Source organism: Engraulis encrasicolus, chromosome 5 (genome assembly GCF_034702125.1).
Source record: "Engraulis encrasicolus isolate BLACKSEA-1 chromosome 5, IST_EnEncr_1.0, whole genome shotgun sequence".
In the NCBI taxonomy this organism is placed as follows: domain Eukaryota; kingdom Metazoa; phylum Chordata; class Actinopteri; order Clupeiformes; family Engraulidae; genus Engraulis; species Engraulis encrasicolus.
This window is the reverse complement of record NC_085861.1, coordinates 52,102,118-52,126,811: the sequence shown is the minus strand read 5'-3', so window position 1 is coordinate 52,126,811 and position 24,694 is coordinate 52,102,118. Positions and strand designations below refer to the sequence as shown.

At 44.4% G+C, this 24,694-nt stretch overlaps 2 protein-coding genes across 4 annotated transcripts in view; one reads left to right on the top strand and one right to left on the bottom strand.

The window, feature by feature from the left end:
• Positions 1–562, bottom strand: part of gabpb2b (GA binding protein transcription factor subunit beta 2b) — an 8,336-nt gene extending 7,774 nt beyond the window's left edge. Inside the window, exon 1 of one of the 2 annotated variants that reach the window (XM_063199706.1) lies at positions 164–562. The gene's annotated coding sequence lies outside the window, so the exon portion shown is untranslated. The remainder of the gene's footprint in view (positions 1–163) is intronic. The other variant, XM_063199707.1, reaches the window with a different exon arrangement.
• Positions 1–24,694, top strand: part of atg5 (ATG5 autophagy related 5 homolog (S. cerevisiae)) — a 24,951-nt gene extending 257 nt beyond the window's left edge. The window contains exons 1-8 of one of the 2 annotated variants that reach the window (XM_063199708.1): positions 573–836; positions 1,427–1,593; positions 2,025–2,152; positions 3,819–3,897; positions 4,622–4,784; positions 6,194–6,288; positions 13,912–14,029; positions 24,369–24,694. In XM_063199708.1, the coding sequence (XP_063055778.1) occupies positions 1,486–1,593; positions 2,025–2,152; positions 3,819–3,897; positions 4,622–4,784; positions 6,194–6,288; positions 13,912–14,029; positions 24,369–24,505 (828 nt within the window). In that variant the 5' untranslated portion in view covers positions 573–836; positions 1,427–1,485 and the 3' untranslated portion in view covers positions 24,506–24,694. Of the gene's footprint in view, positions 1–572; positions 837–1,426; positions 1,594–2,024; positions 2,153–3,818; positions 3,898–4,621; positions 4,785–6,193; positions 6,289–13,911; positions 14,030–24,368 lie in introns of those variants that run through there. The other variant, XM_063199710.1, reaches the window with a different exon arrangement.

The window sequence follows — 24,694 nt, the reverse complement described above, 5'->3', positions numbered from 1 at the left end:
CAACAAACTTGTTTGGTGTTTCACTTTGGTAATGTTGACTTTGCACGCTATGCCAACATATCACGTTGCGTTCAACAACAATAAGACAACAAGTACACCAAGTTAGCGACTTGCTAACCTTTTACTAAAAGCTGTATAGCAAACATTCCCTTGTTAGATTTACCGTTTCAGAATATCTTTGGATATCCTTATGAGTCCTAAGTATGTCCTCGAATGTCACATGAAAGCTTACGGCGTTGCTACAGTAACTTATTGGGACTTTCTGTTTGTTTCTGGTCGTAGTTCTCTGAACTTTCTGGGTTAGAAAAAAAAGAATACAAATACGGGGCAGTTGATCAAATATGGCGCCCGAAGTCTGGGCGGAAGTTTACTTCCAGCATCAAAACTTTCTGCACTGGCAGCACCCATTAATTAAACTAATATGTGTAATGTATGTAAATGTGCAATTTTCATGCAGCGACATGTTAGAGACGGGCTCTGCATTTTAGTTTTATCTTAATTGAACAGCTTTATTCCACAAAACAATGATTATGTCTAGATGTTATGCCAAGTTGTTTTGCCATGACTAAATGACTGGGTATACAAGTATATAATGCATGCCTTCTGTGGACTAATAACTTATACAAACGTTGACTTCCTGTTAATGCATCCAGGCTGTTCACTGAGTAGGCTTTGTATTCTAATGTGTTTTAAGCCATGAAAACTGCAAAATCAGTGGTACTGAACAACAGCAAGATGTTGAGGCGTGTCACAGGAATGATGACGTATATCCGGTTTTGGAACCTTGTTGTACACACAAGACTTCCTTGGAGTAGGACAGGAGAACGCAGTGGAAAGTAAGATGACTCTGTAGGATTTTATATCTAGCATAGTTTTAGAATTAATTATATGTAGATGGGTAAAATGTTGGGTAATAATTTGAAGTAGTGATCAGGTTTAGGTTTTATGACATGTCGTGGTAGTTACTGAGCTAGTTGCTCTCATAGCTTGCTAACAAGTTGACAGCTAGCTAGTTGACAGTTAACCATCCCTTCTTATTATGCTATGTCATCAATTATTTTGAAACCGAACTGTCAGCGAATGACAACTGATGTTACTTAATTTATACAGCAGCACATTACTTGTGTAACTACCCACTGTCGGTTACCCCGTTAGCCGTGGCCTTATGGCAAATAGACCTTCCATTAGCTGTGACAGGTCGCTAACTTCAGCAAGGTGTCCACTTTTACTATCCTAAGCAATAGAACTACGTTCCTTCAAGTAACATCAATTCTGAGTGCATACTTCAGTTAGAATTTGCTAAACCCTTCACCGCTCAACACCATGTATTGGACAACACGGTTTACCGGGAAAGACATTGTTGAGCTAACTAACTTGAAGTCACAATGCTTGTTGATATCTCTCTATGTCATACCCTGTATTTTAGGTGTCTTGCAGTTTTGACAGCGAGCATCTCATTTATGTGTGTACCGGAGAACCCTGAGAATGGCAGATGACAAGGATGTGTTGCGTGATGTGTGGTTCGGGAGGATTCCAACGTGTTTTACTCTAAACCAAGACGAGGTTACCGAGAGAGAGCCTGAACCATTTTATGTGAGTACTACTTACACTAACATCCTAGTCACTTAGTTGCTGTTGGTGCTGGTCCTGGTGGTGCTGTTAGTTTTTGTTTAATGAAACAACTCCTTTGCTAGTATGGTTGCTGGAGTCAAACGAGATGTCTCCGTTGTCATGCACAAGTGATCAGTTTACAGATAACCCAATCAACTCATTAGACCACTTCTCTGTTAAGGTAAAGAAGTGATTGATATCAGCATTCTAGGAATTGTGCTCAAAATGCTAAATACTTGGAGTATTTCAACTCCTCTTTTAAGGCCGTATTTTACCGTAGTTCACTGCTGAGCAGTGTCCCACGGCTACAGCAGTAGTCTTTGTGTTGGGCAAGCATTTCCTTTAGTATTTCAACAATGTAGCAAGCATGCGATAATGTGATGACATACACCATTGTAATTTCTCTTTTGCAGCTTCTTCTGCCAAGGGTCAGCTACTTAACACTCGTGACCGATAAGGTGAAGAAACACTTTCTAAAGGTTATGAAGCAAGAAGATGTGGAGGAGATGTGGTTGGAATATGAAGGAACCCCTTTGAAATGGTTAGTGAGTGTGCTTTGTACACCTTCACATTCCCAATGGATCCAATAATATTCATCATAGGGCTGCATAATATTTGAAAAATATGTGATACATGATAACATGACTGTATACCGCGATATCAATATTACTCTCGATATTTAATATATACATATATTTTCTCCTCTCAACTTGCCATTCTACACTTTCTCATGTATAAAACAGCTGTAATGTTTTATTTCCAACATTATTTTTATTAGGAAAAAACATGGCTAATATGCAGCATCAACTTAAAATGTCAGCCTTTATAATACCTTTTTAAAATCTTTTCACCAAATTTGCTGTTATTAAAATTTAAAAACTAGGTGTCGCAATTTAACCAACTTTTGCGATACATGTATTGCAAGCCATGATATCGCGATAACGATACATTTTCCATATATTGTGCAGCTCTCTAATTCATCATCACCTGAGAGGGAACAATGGATCAGCGAAATGGGAAGGGTGGAAGTCAGACATGCACACTATGCTGCAGTGAAAATAGACTAGCCCACACAGTGAACAGGGAAGACCTTTGTCAGGCATGATGCCTCTTGTCACGCAGGCAGTAATGCACGGAAAATAGTTCCCGGCTTCCTGGAATAGTTCACGAGTTGTTCTCTTTCCTCTACCAGACCTTGCTGCTATTCTCCTTTCAAAAATGGTCCCAGTAACTTTTTTATGCAAGCAAATTTATGTATGAATGCCTGCGAAACACAACAGTCTTTGGTTTGCAAGAATGTGTTTCACACAAAACTACAAAGGTTTATCTGTTTGGTTATTTAGACAAAATATGATGATGGGAGAGGAAAAGGTCATAAAAAATAAAAATAAAATAAAATGATAATATGAGTTGGAAATGTAATTTGCATTTCAGACATTGCACTTTAAAAAACAAAATAACTAAAGGAGCTCGTTTTAGTACATGCTTATTGTAATATTTGAAATAATGTGATCCCACATCTTTATGAAATTTAGCGAAGTGCAGGCGCTATATGTCCTTACTGACACCAGGGGGCAGGCATGTTTTGTTTTGAAAAACAAAGCAGCATATACATGGGTTCTGAATGTTTGTAAACACGATGTTATGAGGAGGGGCAAGACACTGCTAGGTACTGTTACTGCAATAAACTATTTAAAGGGGTTCTAGGTGGGAATAGAAGTTTAATTAATTTCTGTCCCGAGTCAGCTGCTTATTTGAGTCAATAGTAGCTGAACGATGACTCTCGCGACTACTTCCACTCTCTGCTGTCAGAAAATCCCAAATGCAACTTTTGACAGAGCGGTCCGCTTCGAGTGTTTATGGAACACTTCTCATACGAAAAATCGCTTTATATACTGTACTCATACTGTATTTGTGTCTCAAAGCGAGTTTATTTAAACAGCATTTTTTTCATGACAGTGTAGATTTTGAGACAGGCATGCCACAGGCACCACGCAGATTGCATCATCCTACATTGTACCCCTTTAAAGGAATGCAAATACATTGTTGTTGATTTTTTTGCCAAATACTAGACTGTAGCATAGACGTCATGATGTCAGATTTCTCAAATAGTGATATATCATAGAGCGTGAAAAGCCAAATACTTGTTTTGAAATTTAATAAAGTGTAATTCTTTTGTCTTCTCATGTTTCTATGTTTTCTTTTAGGCACTACCCCATTGGAGTGTTGTTTGATCTGCACGCATCAAATTCTGCCCTACCCTGGAGCGTCACTGTGCACTTTAAGGTACTTAAATTATTACTTACATACTTTATTATTGCTTAATTCATGATTACACTCTGCTATTGGTCCTGTTTTGTCTTTCCCTTAAATGTCTGTCCTGTGTATGTGTATGTCTTCGCATGGTGTAGAAAGAAGCGTTATTTCAATTTCCTTGTATAACCTGTGCAATAAAGCCAACTCTGCCTTATAGACAGGCAGACACACGCACACGCACACGCACACGCACACGCACACGCACACACACACACACACACACGCACACGCACACGCACACGCACACGCACACGCACACACAATAGATTGGTCATTAATTGTATTATTCATAAAGCCCTGTGTCCAATGAATCCAATTTTCATTCAATATTTGTGAACGTGCAGATGGGTGCACAGGGCACAGCTCCGCACATACTCGATTTATCGCACAAACTCGATTTTATGAAATGTTATATCCATTGACAGCAATATTGCTCAACCCAACGTGTTTCTTTGTAAACTTCTGCTGCACCACTTGCCTGGTGTTCCGTTGCAAGACAAGCAGCCGTTTCTCATTTACTGCTCTTGGTTGATTTGTGTGGACAGACACTAACTCCCACCCCCACCTCTCTCTCTCCTTTTCTTTCTCTCTTTCTTTCTCTCTCTCTCTCTCTCTCTCTCTCTCTCTCTCTCTCTCTCTCTCTCTCTCTCTCTCTCTCTCTCTGTCTCTCTCGCTCTCGCTCTCGCTCTCTCAGAGTTTCCCAGAGAAGGACCTGCTCCACTGCCCAACAAACTCTGTGATCGAGGCTCACTTTATGTCCAGCATCAAGGAGGCGGACGCACTTAAGCACAAGGGTCAGGTCATCAACGACATGCAGCGGAAAGACCACAAACAGCTGTGGATGGGCCTTCAGAATGGTATGAAAATGTTTCATGTCACTTGCATTAAATAATTGTGCTCTCTGCTGCAGCTCTCTCGCTCGCTCTCACTCTCGCTCTCCCTGCTTCTCTGTATCTCTCTCTCTCTCTCTCTCTCTCTCTCTCTCTCTCTCTCTCTCTCTCTCTCTCTCTCTCTTAATTGCACTAAACTCTCTCTCTCTCTCTTTGTCTCTCTCTCTCTCTCTCTCTCTCTCTCTCTCTCTCTCTCTCTCTCTCTCTCTCTCTCTCTCTCTCTCTCTCTCTCTCTCTCTCTCTCTCTCTCTCTCTCTCTCTATACATGCACACACATTCACACACATGCATGAAGAGGAAAAGGCATACACACTGCCCTAGACTCCACCACAACCCACCACCTACTTTTATTTTTAGTAACAAAAGACTTTGAGAAGTCCCCCTGACGCCTCCTGTTACAGGGGTCTTTGAGTCCATGCTGGATTTGGCAGCATCCCCTTCACCGCAAGCCCTGACCACCCTCTCTGCTTGTGGAATTGTATGGGGGAGGGGGATTACTGTGGTAAGGCGTGAAAGTCACATATGCTGACTGTGAACCCAAGGGGTCAGCTTCACCTGCCAGCGTGTTAATGTGTCAGGCGTGTTGGCGTGGAGGTGAACCCTTTTAACGTACACGTATACACATGCGGGCGTTTAGCAGTTCTCCCTGGAGAAGCTGTGTGTTAGCCTGTCCCCTGCTGATCCACTTTCTCTCACCTCAGTGCAGCTGCCAGCTCCTTGTCCTTCGCTTAAGTGAGAGTTCAGCCCAAGAGTTCAGTCGAGAAGTGGCCACTTCCTGTGCTCTAAAGTTCCCCAAACTTTTTCCCACTGCGCACCCCCTTATACAGTTCAATGTAGTTCGCGCACCCCCTAAGCAACGGTTTTGGTGTGTGCGCTGATGGCCATGTAAGTATGGCTTCACTGCGCTAAAGGACTGCAAATCACTGCATTTTGGGGAATCCTCTTTTCCAATAGACCTGATGATTTTTCTGCCATCATTACAATGGAACTTGTTGCATGACAAGTCTAGAAGTTTTAAATTACACTTCAGATGGACCCTTCCAGCATACAATTCACCATACAATTAAAAACTACTTAATGTTCATTAATGCTGGTGAAAAACACACATATTATCCACCATTGCTCTATTCAGCTCGCGCACCCCCAGGGGTGCTCGCACCCCACTTTGGGAAACCCTGCCATCTCAGCGGTGTACAGGCCCCACCTAGACCTCCCTTTCGCTACAGTTTGAGATTCCATTGCAAATTAGGATTTCACAGTTACTTTTAAATTTAATGGTTACATGTTTTTGAAGTGTGAAAAATGAATTGTTTGAGTGTCTCTGCTTTGTTTCTTATTTCACCATCACCTTTTCTTTGTCTTTTCTCTCTCTACAGATAAATTCGACCAGTTCTGGGCAATGAATCGAAAGCTTATGGAATATCCGACAGAGGAGGGAGGATTCCGTTACATCCCCTTTAGAATATACCAGGTACGCCACAAGTTCGCCTAAATTGCAAAAGGTTCAGGGAGCACCATAAGGTGTTATCTGTTGCCGCAGTATGACCATGTGAAATTGGTGGAAATTTGACAGTTCAGGTAAAACCAATTAAGTAGTCCTGCTATTGAATTCTTAAGGTCAAGGTAGGCTCTGGACCTCTAAAAAAGCTACACATTTCTTTGTAAACCCCAGATATAGAATATTATGTATTTTTTAAAGAGGAGTGACAAAGCCTCTACTGGGGCCTGTGAGACTATTTGGGCTTGCAAATATAGCTTCTACCAGCAGAGGGTGCCATGAGAACTACAGATGACTAGGTGGATAGTTCTTCTCAGGTTTTGGTGCTGGCACTGGCAGACAAATGAAGATGGCTTTCTAGATTACGCACGCACGCAGTGTCATCAGATATGACTTGGCTCCAGCTACCTCCATCTCTTTTTCACTTTCCAATTAGGTGTTGCAGCAGTTTTGGTTAATCAGTGTTGTTGAGATTACGTAGCTGCGCAAGTTTAAGATGAACTGTGCAAGTGTACACAGAGCATACATTTGAAAGTGTGAATAACCGTTTTAGTGAGAGTTCATTAACCAGATTTTTAACATTTAATAATACAGCATTAAACAAGTGTTTGAGAATGAGTTTTAATATACAATTGTGAATGAACCTGAAAATGTTTCCACTAGTGTTCCAGACCTTTTGAATTCATATTTTCTTTTTTGTATTACCATGATTTTTTTTTTAGACATAGACCAGTATATTTTACAGCAACTAAATTGCTGGCAAAAGAAAATCAGGATATAAGTCAACTTAACAACCAAAATTCAAAGTATGGTAATTGTAAAACCATCTCATCTGGGAAAAACGCACTTACTTCAGTTTATTTTTCTAAACTAAGTCTACTAAGCTTTTGTCACAGAAAAGTTTGTGGGACATTCATTCAAACATCAAAGGATGTTTCACTGAATAGTGACTTTGAAGTTCACCAGAGATGACAGTCAGAAATGGTAGGAGCGATTTGCAGAATGATAGCGTACTGTACATGTAATGCAGGTCCCAGATAACGCGTCATGCTATCTATTTGCTGCTATTAAGCACCATCACCAAGAGCGGGGAATTGGGAATTGTGTGCATTTAATTACAGCAAATTTAGTGGTTTTCAACTTAAGGTGTTCTGATATCCCAAAATCCCAAAAATGAAGGCCTTTTTGTGTGTCAACATTAAAATGTACAGATGGCAGCTTTAGGATGCCCTTTCTTCTTCCTCAGAATTTAACAGACTGTTAAATTTATAAGTATATTACGTATTGTGTTTCGTTTTCAGAATTTGGCTGTTGCGACATCCTGCAAAAAGTTCACACACGCACACACACACGCACACACACACACACACACACACACACACACACACACACACACACACACACACACACACACACACACACACGCACACACGCACACACACACACACACACACACACACACAAACAAATCAGTCCCAGTAATATTTAAAGCACATACAGATACAGATACAAAGTTCTTGTGTAAAAATGGGATACTGAAAAACAAAGCGTAAAAGGCAAATAACGCCACAACCAACATCATCAATCCCCAGTGACTCATGTTTATTATCGCATTGTGCCACCCAAAGTATGATTACTTATCAGTGAATAACATGTTACTGCCACAAAGAACAAAGTATAAGCTTTATAACCATTATCAAGGTGGTGTTTTAGCATGTCTGACTGCAAAGCTGTCCGTTAGAGTTGGCATTGCTTGCGTTTTATTGTGATTATTTACCTCTGCTGGTCAGGAATATGTTTTTAACTGAAATAACGCTATCGAATTCATTCTAACTTACTGACTTATACGTTAGAAAAAAATCACAGGTCAATGTCCTTAAATTACAGTTATTTCCCAAAAAAGGCAAAGCCAAGTTCTGAAAGGAGGTGTTTTCCTATGATTGAAGCTTAATCGGAAACCACATCACCAAGATGTCTCCCTTATTTACTCATGTGGATTCAGGAAAGGGAGCCCTCAAGCTATCATACCACCGCATGCTGACGTTATTATGAATGACAGACCATCAGATATAGTTGATGATGTCAGCAATGCATTGACAATTCAAATTTTGTTCGAATTGTTTCATATTTACCACAGCCACAGTGTTTTCTTTGTGGTTTTGACAAATAGTTCAGTGAGACCTGCTCCTCTGCTATACAGCATTTGAGCACCAAGTACTCAGGAAGTCTTGGTTAAAACATGGAATTTTTTCAGACCATTTCTCAATTTCTTCGCTGACATCCTGCAGACAGCGTATGAAGTAAAGTACAGGGGGTATCTTATGTTGTGTCGTAATGTTTTGTTAAGTCTAACAAGTCACATTTCTTCATCAGAGATTGCAATCTCTCTTATTGCAGGTTTGGCTAAAGCTTTGATTGACAAGAACACATCTGATACATTCCAAACAACCGAAGGCATAATGAACTCTGTCTCATAAAGTCAAATATGAAGACACACATATTGTTGACAATGTGGAGATAGCAAGCAGGGCTTTTCAAAATGCAATCTGATTGCTGTGTAATTGTTTTTTTAATTAAATATTTTTGGGGCTTTTCAAGCCTTTCAAGCTTTTCAAGCCTTTAGAGACGGGGAAGGGTCAGCAAAGGGCCTGGGTCGGAATCGAACCGAGGTCGGCCGCGTAGTAGACAAGTGCCCTACCGTTAGCGTCACGGTAGGGCCGCTGTGTAATTGTAAATGTACTGTTGGCCATTATAGTTGTGCATCATAAAGACCAAGACAAGACAAGATGGTGTTTGGTACAGCTAATCAGATGGGGAAGAAGAAACTGAACTGAACTTTCCTGCTTGTGAATAATGAACAGATTGATCTTGAATGCAGTCACATTTCTGAAGTACAGCACAGCAGGAGTAACAGGAAGACTGCAATGGTTTGCCTTGAGCATCCACTGTGTTATTCATTTTGAGACAGTCAAGTAAATGAGCTCAGAGATGAGTGCTGTTCGGGATGATGCAAAGTGCTGAGTTTTATTCATTTCAGAACAGTGCATTTACATACATACCATTTCAAAATCTTTGTCATGACAATGGGTCAGGATATATTTTTCCTAAAAGAGCAAATGTGATCCACTATTGTAGCATTCCAAGGAGTTGCATCATTAGCATGCACACCATTAGCATTTTTTTAACATATTTTTTGGGCTTCTTGCCTTTATTATTATATAACAGCGGAAGAGATGGACAGGAAATTGTTAAAGAGTCAGAAAATGACCTCAGGCTGGAATCGAACCTAGGTCCCCGGCTTAACAGTGTGGTGCCTTAGCCACGGCCAAGGATACATTAGCAATGTTAAGTCGTGTACATGTTTGGAGATCAGTAGATACATTTCCGTGTAAGGTGATTGTGGAATGTTTTAAGAACGAGAGACATTTAACGAAGACCTGTCCTGAGAACTGCTTTATTGCCAAGTGCACCTGTTGACTTGACCTTGGGGGTAATCCTAGAAATCACGAGGTATAATTCCCTGCTGCTACTGCAAAAGAAGGGATATTGTGTAAGGGTGGCATAATACATTCATCAATACTTAAGCAATAAGACACGAGTGAGAGTGGGTACGGGATATCATCGGCATTGGCCGTGATCGGACTGCTCTGCTGCAGGTAATCATAGCCGTGCGGCCAACATCTCCTTTACCAGCCCCAGAAACAAGTTTTATATTACCCTTCTGCAACGGCTCCATTACAGGCGAAATGAGGTTTAAGTCACGAGATTTGCGCTTCCCTCCATTTTAAATTTTGTGTGTTCTCCACTTTAAGATAAAGTTACATAATTTTGTGGCACCTGTTGCCAAATGAGCTTGTAGCATTTGTACAGTTGAAATATCTAGGAATAGTTACCACACACACACGCACACACACACACACACACACACACACACACACACACACACACACACACACACACACACACACACACACACACACACACACACACACACACACACCTACTGTATTCTGTGTGTTTTACATAGTGAGTATAGTGTATGGTCCTTCAGTTGCTTTTTTGTTTAAAAAAAATGTCATAGATGGGATTGAAAAGCCACAGACCCACGTGTGAATGATACCCAACAATTACCTTGACTTAGTATGTTAACCACAGAATGTTGCAGTACTTACATTGCTCAACATTGCAACAAAAAGGCATGGCTCTTAACATTGGAAAGTATGTCTTATTTCTGGTTGAAAACGAAGGACTTGTACAAGTGTGTTTTGAAGAAGTGACAAAGAATATTTGTAAGATTTGCAAATAATCATGTAGCTTGCACCTGCCATGGGACTCCCAAAGAATATAGCGAAAGATGAGAAATGTGGAAGATGATCCCTGTTTTGTTTTCCTATCGTCTTACCCTTTCTGATTGTAAAGCACTTGCCCAAAAGGAACTCCTAATGAAGTGTCAAACGCGACGAGACAAATTGAGTCTCTGTTGAAGATGCATAAAAACTGTTGCCGTGATGCTCATTGCTCGTGCAGAGACTGGGTATCGTATTTGTGGAAACACTCATACAATGAGTGGAAACTCACTTTGATTGACATTTATCCCCCTTAACTAACTAGCTTATTGACATAAATTACATGGAATGAATTGACTGCCAATTATCGACTTGGTACCGCCTTGAGCTCTTTATTCTGTACAGTCATTTTCTCTCTTTCTCCTTTCCTTGCTCTCTCTCTCTCTCTCTCTCTCTCTCTCTCTCTCTCTCTCTCTCTCTCTCTCTCTCTCTCTCTCTCTCTCTCTCTCTCTCTCTCTCTCTCTGTCTCTCTCTCTCTTCCACTTGATCTCTCTTCTACTTGATCTCTGTCCGCATCTCTTTCTTTCTCTCTCTCTCTCTCTCTCTCCCTCTCCCTCTCTCTCTCTCTCTCTCTCTCTCTCTGTCCGCATCACTTGAGTTCAGGGAAAGGCTGGTGGATGATCTCTTGGGCCGTCAGCATGTGGTGTGCTGCCAGGCCGGGTGTCAGGTGGCCAGCTGAAAAGAAAAGTGTCGGCGCCCCGGTGCATTGTGCCTCTCATCTGTATTAATGGGGCCTTTTGTTTGATGCCGCGCTCAATAATTAATCGCCGTCCATTTTAAAAATGCAACGACATAGCTGTCACTTCTCACACTCTCTCCCTGCTCCCCGGAGCTCGGCGTTAAATCCCGAAGGGGGGAAGGAGGAGGAGGAGGAGAGGGAGGGACGTAGGCCGAAGTGAAGCTTCCTGGCAGTGAGTCACAGTTTCTGGAAACCGGATCGTGGTCCAGGCGGGCAGGGGCTGTTGAGCGCTCCCGTTGCCCATGACCCAGGCCCGGTGTTGGTTACGCAGCGGCAACACTCGAGCCGAGCGGCCCGCGGTTTCCTTTTCACGGCTCCTGGCCAGGACGCCTATTGTCTGCCGCTCTACCGTTTGTCAGCGCAGACAGCTTCAGTGACAGCAGCGCCAGGCCAGGGCGCGCGCGTGTGTGGCATGTGTGGAGCCCTGACACTGACAAAGACACCTGGAGCAGGACCAAGCCCAAACACCTCTCTCTCTCTCTTTCTCTGTCCCTCTCCCCTCTCTCTCCCCCGATCTCCGATCTACTCAGATTAACAGATCTGGATGGCAGAGCGGTTGACCTCTTTAGCTCTGGACCCAGGCTTTACCTCTTTACCTTCATCGTCTGACTGCATTTTTTTTTCATATGTGTGGTGACATGGAACACTATTGCGTTTCATTGCAGTTCATCAAGTTTCTGTGCATAGGCTCAGGGGGTGGTGGGGTATGTCTGTGCGTTGAAATTTAAGATTGCCCTTGTTCAATTATGAATTTTCTAATTGTTACCTTGTCTTCAGAAGTGGTAATTGATGGTTGTGTGTAATGAAGGTTTTCTCTCAGAGCAGATTTGGACATTGTTTGAGAACTAACTTTGTATCACCGGAGAAAGCCCCTCCAACTATTTGCTTTTTTAGGTTTTTTGTTTGTTTTCTTTCATTGTAAGAACATAAAGGCCTTGCCAATATGTGCAGGGATCCCATTCATATGTTCAGACTTACTATCTACATTGCTTATCAGTTACACAATGCATGGCATTTCCCATACGCTGCCCTCATTTTCTACCCATGTGATTTCGCTACAACCAGACCCGTGTTCCATTTTACACAAAGATGGCGGTTCATAGAGCCTTTGAAACACAGATTGTCATTGATATAGTTCCAAAATAGTTCCAGGAAATGAGCGTCGAACACAGAAAGTGCAGTTAAGGTAAATGTAGTTCATTTTTTCATTCATTCATTTCATCATTCAATACCTAGAATTACTTGAGTCATGTCACCAACCGACTTCTTGTACCACGGTTGTCACAACTCTGAATCCCATGGCCCATTCAAATCTTCACCCCAGTCTGCTAAAATCTTTCTTGAGCTATTACGTCATTCTGCAGTGTAGTTGGCATTTTGTAGTGTACCACAAAGGGTATTCTTGTATTTCTGGGTGTAATCTATACACAGACCACAGAGCAACATGGGCTATCAGAAAACGTACTGTAGCTGTGCTCACCTGGCCTTTTCATGACTTTGACTTTTTTAATTTGAATTGTCCCATTAAAAAGGTTTTGTCTGTTGCTGGTCTGTGTGAGCTGTGAAGTCCCGAAGAAGTGTACACATCCTCTGTCATTAATAAAACATTGCGATTTTTGATTGTTTGATTCAACCTCCTATCAGGAACGGACCGCAGTTAATTACTTGATATAGCAGTAAAGTCATAATAACATCAAGCATTACACATACCTTTTCTTTTCACATACTAGTGTCACTGTGTGCTATGCTGTTGAGCACTTTAAGCCAGTGTGTAGTCCTGTGCACATGGCTGCCTGAGTGCAGTGCGTAGAATAGTAGTGAATCCAAGCCATATTTCTTTTCCTGTTGTCTCGAGTGCACATAGCAGCTCTTTATAGCTGAGAGGCTGGCAGTTCTTGGCTTGTGGAATCTCCCAACAAAGCATAGCCTATAGCCACAGACACGTACAAGTGGCCAGGCCGAGCCCAGAGATACAGTATAGCAACAAATAATAGCAGGTGTCATGCTAGAAACAGAATAGTGCAAGAGATATCTGGTACACAATTAAATTGGGACATTTCTGGCTCTCTCTGCTTGCTCTCAATGCACCGGTTGCATGTGGCACTGAAATCTGCGAGACTTAAATTTCATCGCTCTCCTATTGAACAATGAGTTTCTGGTTACTATAGTAACTGAAGTTGCTTTGCATTATCGGCCTTTTATTTAAGACTGAATCCATTCTCGAATACACTCGGTTTAGCTGTACAATGACCATAAAAGATTGAATCTTACTTGTGGCATTGAAAACAATGCAATACGATGCATGATGAATTCTTGAATAAATGGAAATTCATTGAAGCCAAATGTAAAAGTTAGTAATTAGACTTTATTATAATACCTTTCTAAATACCGTAATAATTAATACATATTGTAATGGATATTTAATATACATGTGATTACAATTTAATGCATATACTGTATAATGTATACACTTAACTTTTTAAATTATTATTCTTTCCCTTTCTATGGTAGGCTTTGAATGAACGGCCATTCATCCAGAAGCTCTTCCGGCCGGTTTCAGCAGAAGGTGTGCCCCACACCCTGGGAGACCTGCTGAGGGAGATGTGTCCGTCAGCTGTACACCATGAAGGTGGGTGGCACAGTCAAGTCAAGGCACGTTTATGTACAAAGCTGTACATCAGCGGTTCTTAACCTTTTTTCCTTTAATGCACCCCCGGCCTTACCTGAATTTTGGTTGCAAAAGAAAATCCACGCACCCCTTGAAATCTCTGGCGCACCCCCGGAGGGTGCCCGCACCCCAGGTTAAGAACCACTGCTGTACAGTATTATTTTAAATACAACACAGGCAGCTGACCAAGATACTGGAAAAGGAGGTAAACTATGAATAGTCATCAGCTCTCCTAAGCACACCAACCAAGCACATTTATGGAATTAATGTAATCTAGTAGGTTCCAGGTAGTAGGTTAGTTAGGGCATCCAATGTTTCTGAGGCTGTACCATACATTTTACTGTTGTCTGTTTTGTTTGTTGGTGTTGTCCTCTTTTATGTTTTATGGTGCTGCAACCTCCCTGTCTCAGAGAGAAATCCATCTGGAAACTAATAAAGAAACCTAACCTGACCTTCCCAGTTACACAAATACTGTACTACAAAACCGTACAAGTGGTGTAGTTGGGAATGTTAAACAGAGTCTCAGTGTGTAGATCACCTTCTTGTCCCACATGGACTTGAGAACTACTTTTGGTGGGTGCATGATGGGGGGTGGGAGTGCTGATACAGGAAGCTGGAAAACCACCAACCAATTTCTTCAAAGTGAGCAAATGCCATTGTATGTTTTTTTTTCTCCTTTTTTCCTTTTTTTTTTTGGAGGGGTGCTCATTCCCGCACAATCATCCGAGATCAGAGCAAAAGAGCAAGTGCCGAGATGAGAAACCTCAGAGAGAGAGAGAGAGAGAGATAGACAGATAGAGAGAGAGAGAGAGAGAGAGAGAGAGAGAGAGAGAGAGAGAGAGGGAGAGAGGGAGGGATAGAGAGAAGCAAAGAGGGGAAGTGGCAGAGAGAGAGTAAGAGAGTGAAAGAGGGAGACGGGGAGAGAGGGAGACGGAGAGAGAGAGAAACAGAGAGAGTAAGAGAGTGAAAGACGGAGAGAGAATGAAAGACAAACACGGGGTTGGTGGTGCTGGTGTTGGTGGTGGAGGAATGGAGGAGAGGTGCAGCCCAAACAGAGGCTAGCATCTGCCCTCCCCTCCCCTCCAGGGAGGAAGTAGATAAGGAGACAATGGAAACAGTGGGACAGAGAACCCACAGTGGAGACACCATCATATGGGGTGTGGGGGGGGTACAGTTTGATGCCATGAAAGACCCGTAGACAATCCCCCCTCACCCTCACTCTCCTTCTCCAGTCGCAATGGGTGAGGGCACACACACACACACACACACACACACACACACACACACACTCCATCCTCAATGAGTGAGAGCACACACATACACACACACATCCCCTCCATCCTCAATGAGTAAGGGCTCCACAAGAGCGTGTCGTGTCGCGTGATAAAGGTGAAAGTGGGCCATTGTCTCTGAAGCTTATTTTGTTGTGTTCACTTCCCCTTCCCTGGCTGGGGGAGAGGAGATGAGGGGCGATGGAAAGAAAAAGGGTGTATATCTGTGTTTGGATTATAATGCACGTGGGCGCCCCCTCTGTCCTATAGTATGGCCTATTCAGACACCAGCAGTCTCGAGAACCATGTTGTGACTGAGCGGATGAAAGCGTTCTTTTTTTTTCCCCCTGTGTCCTTCCGTCTCCATGGTCCCGCTTAAACAAAGGCAAAAACATGAAAAAAAAATGCCAAGGGAAATTTTGTTCCTCATGGGTATTGGTGATGCCCGAAATGTGTGTGGATATGATGTGTCTCTTAAGTGAGAAATCGTGGTTTAGGCATTTGTTTGTGTGCCTGTGTGCGTTTGTCTGTGTGTGAGTGGGTGTTAACGTGGGTGTTGCTGTGTTTGATTAACAGTCATGCAGTTCGAAAGTTCACTGTATTTCCCCCTGAATATAATGGCTTCTGTCCACTGTGACGAGAGAGATAGAGAGAGAGAGAGAGAGAGAGAGAGAGAGAGAGAGAGAGAGAGAGAGAGAGAGAGAGAGAGAGAGAGAGAGAGAGAGAGAGAGAGAGAGAGAAGGAGAGAATATTTTTGTAAATGATAGCAAGATGTGCTGTCTCACACAGGGGGATTCCCGCTGCAAGACGAGATGTGTAACCAAGAATTCTGTACCATCTTCGTCCTCCGCAGTAGAACAGTCGTCAACAACATCTTATGTCAATTAGACTGCCAGGCAGGCGTGCCGACAGGGACGGGGGACAAACGGATCTGTTGTCCCAGGCCCAGAGAGAAGGGGGGCTTGACTTGTACAGGGCCCTGCTTTGTGTCAGCAGCCCTACTGCCAGGCATCAAAAGCAAAAAAAGCCTCAGAATGTCCCATTCTCTCTTCGCTTTCACTCTCGCGAGGAGCCTCGTCCAAGACTGAAGTTCAAATCCGATCAGCATTCAGATATCCATTCAGTCATTCGGTGTGTGTGTGTGTGCGTGTGCGTGTGCGTGTGTGTGTGTGTGCGTGCGTGCATGCGCCATCAAGAGTGGCTGAAACGAACCCCTTCGCCCACAAGAACGACTGCAACCATCTCCCGAGATGTGTGTTTTGTGTTGTCTTGCTCTGAGGCCAAGCCGAAGCAAATTCCCCTGGTGATGATTCCGAGGCAGTCAGATGTTTTATATTTATCAAGACGAAGAACGAGAGAGGGGCAGAGGAAGAAACAAACATTTGCGGTGGTATTATTTCAAATAAACGGCGCACACAGAAAAATCCCCACCTTTGAAAAAAAAGAATGTCTGTCTGTTGGTCACTCACAGCCCACGCAACAAGTGGTTGAGAGGGCTTTGGGCACGGTCGCCCACGCTCACGCCACTCTTGGTATCAGGACCAGAGCTCAGTCAAAGGGCTGTGAGACGCACTGAAATTGTGTAGTGTCTCTCACCGGGGACTCTACAGCCCCCATGTGGTATTAGGAAGACCTTTTGGGGGAGTTGAGAGGGAGACAGCTGTGAGGTGGGTGCTCAGTGGCAAATTGGGAGCTTAGTCTATATTTTGTCTTTTTTATACTTAGGTGGGCATTGGCAGACGGGGCGTTTATTCAAAAGAAGGTTGAGCACCACTAGTGAAGTAGTGTAGGGGTGGGGGTAGGTAGTGAATGACTTTAATGATGAAGTTGAACAAGGATGGAGATTGGCATCAGCTATATTCTGTAATATGAAAGTGGCTAGACTGTATGCTGGCTGGTGGACCTCAGGCACAATACGCGCAAAAGCATGATAAGAAGAAACTAGTGTCAAATGACTGGTGAATACGTTTTGTTTTTTGGTCTGGATATCTGAGAAATATCTAATAACCTCTGACGGGACTTATTTGTCATGGATTTAAAGAGATTTATTTGTCATGTAAGGATGGAAAGCGAACCAGTGTTCACATTTTGCCAAAAAAAAAAATCATCTCAGCTCTGGATCAGCCATTTACAAATTTGCAGTAGTTGCAGCGCACACACCTACGGAGATCATTTAAGCTTCATCAGTCTTGTATAATTGTGTGTGTGTGGGCAGCCAGACAGGCTACTAATTTACAGTATCTGCCTGTATGTATATTTCAGTTCTCTAGCCACTTAATCATCCGCCTGCCGTGTTGACAGGCTGTGATGGCTGCGATCCTGCGTGAATTTGGGGAGTCTGCCATACCTCCTGGGCGGCCCCGCGGCTCTGGCTCGGCTCCGGCTCGGGATCGCGGCCCGGCTCCTGGCCCCTCTCTCAGGCAGTGTAATTGGACTCAGACTGTTGGAGAAACATTGTCTTGCGGTGGGGATAAATATGGGTTGGCCACGCTTGAGCTGGAAAGGCTCGGTGCCCAGCCCCGCTAAGCAGCGCAGCGCAGCGCTCAAACCACAAGGGCCTCAGCAGCCTCCGTGCCCATCACACATACATACACACACACACACACACACCGTGCCTGTCAGAGAACGCGGACACAGCCACCCCCACCCCACATCAAATTACATTAAGTTACATTACACCACATCACCCCCCATCCCAAAAAAAAAGCCTAAACGGCAGCATCGCGCTGTGTTGCGTGTACTTGCAGCGAGAAATAAGCTGGAACCGCAAAAAGTGAGTGCGCCAAAAAACACATCCTGCTTTTCTGCAGGCCAGCAGCCCCCTCTCTCTCTCCCTCTCTCTACCTGCATGTTGTTCCTTAACAAGGGTTGATTCACATCAGACAGGAAAAGAGAGGAGCTGTAGCCGTGTTTGGGAGAAACTGATCGGCAGCAGCCAAGTAATTGCCTCGGTCTTCATGCCGATTACTACCATTGGCATGTGGCATTTTATTTCCTGACATTTTATTTAATTCTCTAAGTGCAGCCATTGAATATTCTTTCTTTTGTGTGCGTGTGCGTGCGTGCATCTGTGTGTATTAATCGTGTGATTTGACGTCTTCATCCTTCCATGGAAACTCAGTAGCACCGAATGTGAGAATATGAATGAGCGTGTAACTCTGTCAAAGCGTTTTGAATGTGTGGATGTGTGCCGTGCACAACCGGACAACAGCTCCGGCGAAAAAGCACACAATGACCTTATTGTCTGCCTCGCATCTCGGCGTAATAAGTGTTTGCGTTGGCCCCTCTCCAACGGTGTGGTCATCCACAGTTTTTTAAGCGTTTTATATGCGGACGGCGGTCGACTTGCGGCCTGGAGGCTGTGGCATCCCGCTCTGGAAACTTCCGAAGAATAGCAAGCCCTAGGCCTTTAGGCCGCCGAGTGGTGTGGCGAATGGATTTTTCCACTCAATCAGTTTCCTGTTGATGTTGTAGATTTTTTCTTCGTTGTTGTTATATTTTTTTCTCTCTCTCTTTGCAAACCCATTTCCCATCTGGGAGCACCTGCATTTCCTGAGGTCTTGGCAACGCATCACCCTTGGCAACGCATCACCGGTGGCCTCTGTCTCAGTCACCAGTGGTCTCTCTCTTTCGCAATCACTGGTGGTCTCTCCACATAATTCTTACTCCTGTGGAAAGGTACACACACACACACACACACACACACACACACACACACACACACACACACACACACACACACACACACACACACACACACACACACACACACACACACACACACACACACTTCATACAGACACACACACTCACCTGAAGTGATTCTCTAAATAATGGTTATAGACTATGAATAAACAGTGAACCAGCAGACATGAAAAATTAACTAAATGCATTCTCAATGCTTAAAGTCATAGCACATGCATGATGGCCCTTGTGCCATGGCAGGAGGTATTGGTTTGAATAGAAGAGACCAGTACCGGTCGACAGTGTTGGTAACCAGCACTACTTGGGCTTGTTTGGGCTCGTCACAAACCACAACAGCCCCCGCAGTCTGCAAGCACAGTCTGCTGAAACCACCATACAAGGTAGGTAGACAGCTCAGTCTGCTCCCACTCACGATGGCCATTAACCAATTCTACCACAGCTTTTTACACACACACACACACACACACACACACACACACACACACACACACACACACACACACACACACACGCACACACACAAGAAGCACACATGCACACAGACAGACACACGCATACACATACGGACACACCACATACTTCAACCAGAACTGATGGAGGAGCAACAAAATGTCAGTCGCTTACAGCGAAAACCTTTTGGATAATGTGACCTGGGAGACTGAGAATCCCGCACACACAGACACGCGCGCACACACACACACACACACACACACACACACACACAAGGAGGTGGCTGGTTGAGTTGTGTCCGAAAACGAAATATATCACACACATCTCAGCAGTCTCTAGCTACAGTACAAACCCCCATCGTAAAGCAGTCTCTGAAATGCCGCGGGCTTCTGTTTCAGCATCTGACAGGCTATTGAGACCGACACCCCTTGTGCGTCTAGGTGGGTGGCTTATTAGCCTGGTAATCAGAGTATTGCAGTTTCTCGGAATGTCTGCATGATGTGAAAGTGTGAGTTTCTTGGTTTGCGTGTGTGTGCGCGTTCGTGCGTGCGTGTGAGTTTTGTGTAGCAGATGTGGTACATTCAATATGCTGCCAGCGTAGGCGGTCTCGTGGGTGTTTGTTGTAAAAGTACAGTAGGGCGGTGTGATAAGCTGTATGATACGGCCGTGTGTGTTCATGTTTTTGTGCGAGAAGGTGAATTCCCCCTTGCTTCTCATAGTGAGAGTGAGAGGAGAGGCACCCACCCCACGCCCTCACTCTCTCTCCCTCCCTTCATCTATCTCTCTCTTTCTCTCTCTCTCTCTCTCTCTCTCTCTCTCTCTCTCTCTCTCTCTCTCTCTCTCTCTCTCTCTCTCTCTCTCTCTCTCTCACTCTCTCTCTGTTTGTGTGTTTTTGAGGAACAGAGGAAAAGTGCGATGAGGGTTCAAGGAATGGGGCACCTAAGTCATGCCCTTTTACTTCCAGTCCATGGGGCCTTCACTCACTAAATTGTTGAATTATAGTCAATGGGCGAGTAAAGTGAAATCCTGGTTCCGTTTTGACACGTGTTCTGGATTCCACATACAGTATGATGGTAGAGAATGTTAAAGATTTGGATTGGCGTCGTTTAGGTAAGACCACCTTCCATGCCCCTTGAGCCGACAGGAAGGGGTGGAGACTTAGAGTGCGTTGCAATATGCGACCTTGCCTCCTCCACTTGCGCTTGTCTCCTCGTCCCGCCTCCTGGCCCCTCCTCTGTGGAGAAGCTGTCAGTCTAGCCACAACAACTTTTGAGGGACTGTTTTTCATTCACCATCTCAATTGCAAATGAGAAAAAGACTCTACAATTGAGCTTTTGCAAGATATTGAAATATAATGCTGTTGTCAGTGATGTCATCATGACATATTAGTTCCTGGTATGAAGAGAGAAGCAAGTGGAGGAGGCAAGGTCGCATATTGCAACGCACTCTTAGGTACCCCATACGTGTCCTCATCCCTCCCCCTCCCATTCTTTCAAAATACTATGGGCCAGTGGTGTCTGCTCTGCTGTGCAATACTATTGGCCAGTGGTGTCTGCTGTGCAATACTATTGGCCAGTGGCGTCTGCTGTGCAATACTATTGGCCAGTGGCGTCTGCTGTGTTGTTTGTCCATGCATGTCTGGACTTGTTGGCCAAAGTTCCCTAGAAAAGGGCTGCCACACTTCCAGCTGCGTCAACACTTTTTTGCATGCATTTCTTTCTGGTATACACACACACACACACACACACACACACACACACACACACACACACACACACACACACACACACACACACACACACACACACACACACACAAAAACACTCACACTCACACTCACACTCACACACACTAACATATCATTGCTTTTATTTGGATCTAGTTGCAACTTGCAAGATACAAATATTTTGAAAGAGGTTATTGACAGGATTACAGGTCTTAATGACTTACACACTTTTTATATCAGTAATGTTGTTAGTAAATCTATCAATAGTCAAGGGTAAACAAAATGCCTTCATATTCATATTTGCATGCAGGGCTCTAAATTAGTTTTGTTAGTAGAGAAGACCAAATTACTAGCCACACTTGACCCATTAGTGAGTGTGTGTTTGGCTAATAAGATTGACATCTGCAAGCCATTTTGGCTGGTGATGGGAAAAAAAGAACTTCCTGCATGCTACCTATGATGGCCGAAACTGAGCAAATTGTACACACACACACACACACACACTCGCACACACACTCGCACACACACACACACACACACACACACACTCGCACACACACTCGCACACACACGTGCAGAAAAAATGTCATGGTTATGTGTGCTCATGTGTGGTTATGTGTGCTCACATAACCTATCGAGATGTATCGGCACAGCCCACCGTTCTAACGGTCATCCCGTTATGACGTGGTGGAGATTTGCACACGCTTTTCGAGTTGCTGCTTTTCATCTATACATACACCATCTCCTTCTCTCGCTTATTTCCTATCTCCGACTCCTTCTTTCATTCTCACACTCTCATCGCCCCTCTCTCTCTCTCTCTCTCTCTCTCTCTCTCTCTCTCTCTCTCTCTCTCTCTCTGCCATGTTGTGCAGGGTGGTTTGAAACGTCCGTTGGCGATTACTCATCTAGTAGTCTTCACAGTGGACTCCACCCTCTTTTTGCCTCGTGCATATATCCGATCACACCTAAGCTGTGTTGTAAGCAGAGGGTTTGGGGGTGTGTCGGGTTGAAAGAGGGGTCACGGTAGAGTGGAGGAAGCAGAGGGGGGGTCAGAGAGCGGAGAGAAGCCTTGCCTGGTCATGGCATGTTGCATCAATCTGACAATCTGGCATGAGTCTGCAACACCAGGCTACTGTTTCCCTTTTTTAATGTCACGTTTCGGGCAGCATGTCCTTGATCAGATGATCTGCCCAAAACTTGTTTATTTGTGTTTCGGTTTACTTTGCTATCGGTTTCCAGTACCCAATTTGTTACTTTGTTTATTGGTAGAATTACGAAGCTGAAAGTTCATTTCAATATGACCATCATCATCATCATCATCATGCTTTTTTCTTCCTCCAGTTCACAATGTATGCCCATACAGGACAGTACCCAATTGAGACGGATGTGCATATTGTCTTTGTTCTTATGTTGCTTCAACCCGGCCTTTGGGGGTCAAAGGTTCACATGCCTGATGATCGTTGCAATCTTCGGCACAACTTTTGCCACCCCAGGCCCTGCCTTTCCCAGCTACACACACCTCCCACACTGAGATTGAAAGCCAGTGGTGATCATCCTCATGCAAAAACAAAAATGGTGAGATCATCCACACTGTATGACAAGGAGGGGCGCAGAGAGCCCTAAGGCAGTTATTGACCAATTCCATTTCTGTAGTTTCGCTTTGCGTTTGTGCAGTTGTGCGGGTTTTTTTTTTAAAGGTTTTTTTTTAAGGAGCTGTATGCAATGACTTGTTACGCAAACGTTTGGCTTTTGAGTGGGTGGCAAACCTGAGGGAGAGTCAGGTTCTGAGGGGGTGGCCAACCTTTCTATTATTTTATTGCATTTTATTTATTCTGAAATGAAGATCTGCACACTATTCACAAGGTGGGTGTTTACATTAACAAAGGGGGGGGGGGGTCACTGTGTGCATTATCACCGTTGAAGACGTCACAAGCACCCCGGAAGGCCATGACCTTTCCCGCTCAAGCCCCCGGCATGTGTCTTGACAGGCCCCATCTCCTCTCACCTCCTCTTGGCCCCCTCCTCCTTACTAGAGATATTAGCTCGGATTCAGTTCAAGAAGGGAGTGGTGTGACAAACTGGTTACAGGAAACACTGACTTTACTCATGAGCTTCATATGTAAAATGTATGTACGCGTGTTATGGCCGGAGGACGCTGAGAGCATACCAGAGAAGCAGTACACTCCAGTACACACATATTACAAGACATTATGTGCAATGCATTTCCCACGCACATATTGTCTCAGACCTATGCATGCACAGCAGAAAAAGAGACGGGTCAATTTGTCTATGTCTATGACACTTTGACCTCTGCACCCTTAGCTGCCCCGGCAACGAGGGCTGCTTGGTGTGATGGATGTGTCTGTATGTCTGTCTGTCTGTGCGTCTGTGCGTGCGTGTGTGTATGTGTGCGTGCGTGCGCGCGTGTGTGGATATGGTCACTGAACCCTGGTCAGGCAGGGGTGAGGGGTCCAGCTGACCCCCACACTGTCGCCAATTACACCCGCCCCCAGACATTGCCCTCTCCACAGCAGATAGGACCCGATTCAGCAGCAGCCGACCCAGCGCTCTACTGAAGTGCCCTCGCTTTGTTTTCACCACTCGTCTGCCTACTCGCTCGTGGAGTGTCTGTGCTTCCTTCATCTCTATCTGTCTTTCTCCAGCTCGCCCTCTCTCCTTAAATTCCCTGTGTCTGTCTCTCCCTCTTTCTCGCTCAGTTTTATACCTTTATTATGCAGCCTTTCTCTCATGACTTTGTCTCTGTGCATTTTCCTTTTGTTGACTGACTTGTGTCTTTTTTTAACCTCTGTGATTTTTACATATTGATCTTCCCTCTTCCAGCTCTGTGTGCGTGTGTGTGTGTGTTTCTGTGTCTGTGTCTGTGTCTGTGTCTGTGTGTGTATGCCCCTCTGCCTCCCTGTGTGTGTGTGTGTGTGTGTGTTTTAAAAATATATTCTCTCTCTCTCTCTCTCTCTCTCTCTCTCTCTCTCTCTCTCTCTCTCTCTCTCTCTCTCTCTCTCTCTCTCTCTCTCTCTCTCTCTCTCTCTCTCTCTCTCTCTCTCTCTCTCTCTCTCTCTCTCTCTCTCTCTCTCTCTCTCTCTCTCTCTCCATCTCCTCCCTCCTTCTCCTTCTTCTTCCCCCTCCCCAGATGAGCCAAAGCGGTACCAGGTGGTGATCCATGGCATTGAGCCCATGCTGGAGACGCCGGTGCAGTGGCTGAGCGAGCACCTGAGCCACCCGGACAACTTCCTCCACATCAGCATCCTCCCCACGCCCAGCGACTGAGACCCGGGACACAAGAGGAGCGAGGGAGGAGAGAGACCCGGGACACGCGGAGCAAAAGAGGAGATGGATAGCAGAGACACAGAGAAGGGCGGGAAGAAAGAAAAGAGGGAGAGAGAGAAAGAGAAAGATAGAGAGTGACTGTGTGTGTGTGTGTGTGTGTGTGTGTGTGTGTGTGTGTGTGTGCGTGTG